The following is a 6,000-nucleotide window of genomic DNA, read 5'->3' as shown; positions in this document are numbered from 1 at the left end:
GCAGGTTGTGCTTCCTCACCACTTTGCCTATTCTGTCTGTGATTCCTCTGATATATGCTAAAAATACCTTCCCTTTGGGTGATTCTTGTCTTCACTTCTCTGCGTTTTCCAGAAGGGCTGCCAGGCCCAGGAAACTATATCCAGATAAGTACAACTGAGTATTTAATGGTAATCATAATGACATTTAATGACAACCAAAATACAGCATTTTCCTCTTAAAAGTACAGAACTTGGTTGCCCCAGGACTATGAATCCATACAGTATGAACAGAAAAAAAATTAAGCAATTAAGGTAGCTGATGTGCTTTATTTATTTTATCCATATAAATCATAAGCATGTTTTCATTGAAGTTATTCATATAACCGATCTGTCTTTTCTATAGAAGATTCCAGGTATGCCATTTGGAAATACCACAGCACAATTATTGAAATAATTCACAAACTACCAAAACATACGTAATTTATGAAACAGTTGACATTCCAAGTGAGGTAAATTTTAGCCTTTTAGCTATCACTGAAATTCACCAAATTAACCTGAATTTGAGGCAGTACTACAGTATGCAGCTTGACAGCCTATAAACTAGCAAGATTTTATAAAATCAGGATTGTTTTGTTAATACCTCCCTCATGTTTAATGACCACCTAATTAGGGGCAATGGCTACATAAATACAACAGCATTGTCAATACCAACTTTTTAACAGATTCTTTCTATGTATAAAATCTCAGGTCCAATAGACAGCAAGGTGTGGAAACACCTCTTTTCCCAATGCCTTGAAAAGTTGCTGCTACTTGAGAATATTAATGAACCAATGCTGTAATATGGTGTCCCCATTATGGTGCTTTTACCATTCCAACCTGCACAAAAACATGGTGTTGGGCAGAGATCATGGTAACTGTAGTCCAAAACATCTGGAAGGTATCAGGTAGAGAATATTTAATAATAAATATTGACAGCTGAGGCTCTAACTTTCTTTTGAGCCAGCCAAAACACAGGGAGTGCACTGCTTTGTGGGTGATGGTGATACCTCTGAGAGTTCTTCTCATCTGCCAGTGAAGAGGGAGTAAGAATGTGAGAGACTAAGAATGTTACTTCCAATGCAGTGGCATAAAAAGGAGATTAATTCTGGACAGGACATCACTCTTTGGAGGGCAGAGACCAGCTTGATGCAACATGGTAGCTCTCATACCACACACTTTGAGAATCAGTGCACTAAGAGGTCATGGAATATCTCCCTGAAGCCTTTTCAGATAGTGTGTCTAAATGAAATCACAGGCGCTGTAGCATAACAGGAACACCAGGTCAACTGTCAGCACCTCATGTTAAGCAGGGTATATTTCATATTCTTAAAGGCCACAAAGCTGTTTCAAGCAAGAAAAGACTTGGATTTTGTGAAAGACAGTATTTTTTTCAGTGGTTTATAAAAACTATTCCATTGTCCATAACACAAAATAGTAACACAGACATATGATGTTGATGTATAACAGAACATGCAGTGTACTTTATTTTAACAAACATTAGTGCTATTCTAGAACAGATGTTTTTCTGTAATACTTTCAGAGGGCCCCAAAATCATAAACTTCCCTTTTGTAAACTATATTCATTAATAAATTTTATCACAGCTTCAATTACCTGTATAAATCAAGCAAGATCCTGATACATCCATTTTATGAAAACGTGCATATATTGTAGTTGCAAAATGAATGTGCCATTCTTGATTTAGTATATCTTGACACTATTGTGATATAAATCTCCGATGCAAACACAACATACCATCCTCACAGTCTCTACTTAGATGTAACAGTCTTGGTCTAAAAATCATTTTTCATTGGATCAAAAACTAACATGACCCCAACAGCCATTTTTTCCCTTCCCTCTTTCACTTTGATGCACAGCTTCCTGGGTTTGTTAAGCCATGGTTTTCTGTTGCATCTGCATCAATAAGGCATGGTTTAATCTCTAAGTAGAAAACCAGGAAGACTTTTTGTTCTGAGTCCATTAAAAATTATATTTTTTTTCTGTCAAAATCAGGCTGTAGCCTTTATTTATTGTAAAAATGAACAATACCCTTATAGAAAATACCCCATTTTCTTCCTGTGGATGAAAAGAAAGCATTGTGATTAACCTGCAAACTGGGGATTTTGCTTAAAAAAACTACCTTGGCAAGGATTGGTGTTTATAAGGATTGGTGATTTACTGATATTTTATAAAAATATGTTTGTCAAAGAGCAGCTATATAGGAAAAGTACTATCTACTATTGTCAGTATTTCAGATACAGTATAAAATAAAATCACAAAATACAAGATTTTTTCTGTAGAAGAAACAATTGATTTCTAAAATGTTTCAGATCAGTACTCTAGTAAGGCACCCGCACTTTACAGCTGTTGAACAAATAGCAAATATCTCCCAATATATATATTTTGAATCCATGTAAACAAAGTTTACTCCTAGAATTCCTTTCATTTAGGGAAGAGGAGAAGCCCACAAAAGTAGTATCCATATAGACCAAAGTGGAGTTTTGGTGATCAGGTAGTTTACAACACTGCAATTGGGCTATATACATATAAGCTAAAGACACTGAAAATTCAAAAACATATTGATTTCAGGAAAGTTATTATCTGAATTAACTTGGACAATGCAAGGGAATAAGTTTAGAAATACTTACACTGCTTGATTTTATTACATCAAATGAAGAAAGCATTATGTAAAACATTCATTATTTCCCCGCCCCCCCTTAATAATAAATACAAAAACAGTTGTTTTGACATATTGCAACAAAGAAAACATTCTAGCCCCTTGATTTTTAAACATTCAATCAGTAGTTTTCATGTTTCATTCCTCACTGAGGCTTCTGTCTTCTACCTTGTCAGCTGTCCAACAACTTTTAAGAGTGTCTTATTTTCTTGTTTTAATTGCTCATTTTCATCTTCTATATCATCTAGGTCCTTTGAGAGAAAACACAAGGTATATACCTGTTAATTAATAATGCTGTTTGTTTTGAAATGACTTGGGTTGTAATGCATTAATGTATGAAAGCAAAACAAGGGTAGACGACAGATTCAGAATGCTGAAAAACAGGCTTGAGAGGTATAATAATCAGCAGATTTTAAATTTACCTATTGTAAAATCACTTCCATTTTCACTGAGTGTTTTTTACACTATAATTATTATTAACCTTTATTTATAAAGCACTGTAAATTTACACAGCGCTGTACATACAATCTTTTTAATTAGAACACATATGCAGCATAACCCAAAATATGGATATAGACCAAAACTTTGGGGAATATTTAATATATATAGAATGAATTTAAATTCTAGTAACACTGAAAAGAGAAAATGTATATGAAAACTAGTGATTTTATTTGAGTAGGATGCTTGTGACTATATTCCTATTTTGTAAGTGGGGAAAAGAAACTTGAAATACAGTTGTTTATTGGGAGGCATACACTTTACTACAGGTGTTTCTTTGGCACATATAGCCAAAACTGATGCTCTTCTCAACACCAAATTACTTGCAACACCAGTCAACTGATCAGCAGTTGTGCATTAGCTTTTAGAATAAACTAGCCTTGCTACTTGTGCATAGGCATTTTAACTACCATATATATTAATGTATAAGTCAGCCTCATGTATACGTTGAGGGCATGTTTTGGTGCCAAAGTTTTGGATTTTCCTATGACTCTGAATAAGTCAAGGGTAAAGTGTATGTGTATGTAGCAAAAGAATGTTTTCCTCTTTTAAAAATGCATACAGGGAACATATTTAGGAGGAGCTAAAGAGAAGGAGAAGATCTATTTGTTTGAAGGTGTACAATTGTGTATGTATGTAAATAGCATTGCTAATCTTAAAATACCTATAGCTATAAAAATACATGTAAGAAGGAATATAAATGAGGAAAAAGAATGACAATATGGCCTAAAAAAAGAGGGTGTGTTACAGACCCAGCATGAAGGTAGTGACCAGAGGCAGAGATGAGAGGCACCTCATGGTGTGGAAACAGTACTCTCACTTCATTACCCCTTCCTTGCCCAAACCAAAGAAAGAATGGCAGCTCTCTCTCCTTCCTTTTTTCACCATTTTCTTTTTTGGTCTGAGTGGTGTTCAGCAGCAATATGGGGGAGCCCAAAAATGTAATGCACCCAGCGTTTAGGGCACTTGTAAATAGGAGCAGCAGTTATAATGGCCATACTACTAGTAATATACACAACAAATCAGTAACTGCATGAATGGTGTCACATCCAGCTTGATCCTCATATTATTTTCTGTCCATGACTAAACAGGGGATAAAGTAATACTTTAAGATGAAGTAACATGCTGGGGTTGTACATACCATCTGTTAAAGCTCTTTTACACATGAAGGGACAGGAAAAATGCAACCAAAGATTACAAATATAGTGCTATTATATGACCATATCTATACTTTTAGACATGTAAATATTTTTGCTGGACTACAATAGTTAGGGGTCCACAGTTTCTTTTTAATTTAGTAGCCAGGGCTAGTGGTTAGCAACTGGAAAATGCTTCTCAAGCTACTTCCAGGATTGATTTTATGAAGAGCCTGGAAAAGTATAAAAATTTACAAGCTCTGATTTTACTGAAGACCTTGTAAGAAACTATGAGAAAGTAATAATGGGTAAATGTGTGGTGGGAGACTGTTGTGGAAGGCAGGAAGGGTGGGGAAATCATGGTACATACAGATCTACATGGATGATAATGGGCAAAATGGGGGATTTCTATGGAAGCCAGGAAGGGTGGAGGAAATCATTCAGTTACTGGATATGAGACAAATAAAAATAAAAATTAAAAAAAACACACCTTGGCTGCCTTTTCAATAAAAGCTTATAAAACCTTGTAGTGATTGCTCACACTACAAAGTCACTTATGCGTATACTCCAAGCTGCCCTTCTTTTCCAGGATAGTCTTTATATTCTGGTAATCACTTTTTTTTCTGGTTTTGGGGAATGTCTTGCTAAAAATTCATTTATTTAAAATTGAATAATTGTAATTGTTGCAATTCTTCAAGATTCAGCTCCCTTTCAAAGACACCTGGAAGCTAAATCTGAGGAGCAACAATGACAGAATGTTGGATACAATCTGGATTCGCTGTACAGTGAGGTAAAAGTGGCTGCAACCACAGCTAGATATTAAGGTGCCATGAAGTACACCATTTCACATGGTGGTAGCTCTTATCCTCAATTGTTGATAAGAGACAACTGACGGTCTCTGGGGTGTTTTTGTTGTTTTGTTTATGTATCAATGTCTTAAGAACACATAGTCTTTTTTTTTTATGACCAATGTATAATAGGCTATCTAGTGCTATAAGCATGCAGATGGTACCTAATTCTGTTAATCCTTTCTACCACAGTCCAAGGAAGCTGTTTCAGTCCTAAACTGATGTTTACTGGTGTCAGTAATGGACTGGATGAGGGTGAACAAATTGAAATTTAATCCAGACAAGACAGAGATACTTCTGGACAGTCAAAAGGCAAATTTCTTTGTTCTTTTTTTTTCTTGCTCTTTTGTTTCTATATGCTTTTTTCTATTATACTTTTGTTTTTTATTATATAATTCTAATAAAAATATTCTTTAAAAAAAAAAGAAGTTGCCCATGTTTTGAGATCTTCTGGGGAGGCCCTTCTTTCTGTGCCACCCTCACAGGTGCATTTGGTGTGAACACAAGAGATAACCTTCTCAATGGCTGATCTCTGGTGCTGGAATTCCTATGCCAGACAATTTATATAGGATTTTCCTTACTATCTTTCCTCAGACAGATAAATACCTTTTTATGTCAGAAAGTCTTTGAGAACTGATTTTCTAGGGAAAATAGGCCTTTTATAATGTGCTTCCCTATTATCTGTGCCCTTTATTGTTGTTTTTAATGTTTTATGTTTTTAGCTGGTTTTAATTTTTTGATAGTTTAATTGGTTTTTAACTTCTGTATGCTGTGAATTTTTTAACTATGTTTCTTTTGACTGTAAGCTGCCTTGAGTCCCAAATG

At 35.0% G+C, this 6,000-nt stretch overlaps 1 protein-coding gene across 1 annotated transcript in view; it reads right to left on the bottom strand.

Moving 5' to 3' along the window:
• Positions 1–286: 286 nt before the first annotated feature.
• Positions 287–6,000, bottom strand: part of PAWR (pro-apoptotic WT1 regulator) — an 80,270-nt gene continuing 74,556 nt past the window's right edge. Inside the window, exon 6 of the mRNA XM_089524043.1 lies at positions 287–2,944. Within this exon, the coding sequence (XP_089380169.1) occupies positions 2,858–2,944 (87 nt within the window). The 3' untranslated portion in view covers positions 287–2,857. The remainder of the gene's footprint in view (positions 2,945–6,000) is intronic.

Source organism: Sceloporus occidentalis, unplaced genomic scaffold (genome assembly GCF_023333645.1).
Source record: "Sceloporus occidentalis isolate IW3139 unplaced genomic scaffold, rSceOcc1.0.p SCAF_5, whole genome shotgun sequence".
NCBI lineage: Eukaryota > Metazoa > Chordata > Lepidosauria > Squamata > Phrynosomatidae > Sceloporus > Sceloporus occidentalis.
Note: the sequence above shows the minus strand (reverse complement) of the source record. Positions and strands in the feature narration are given on the sequence as shown.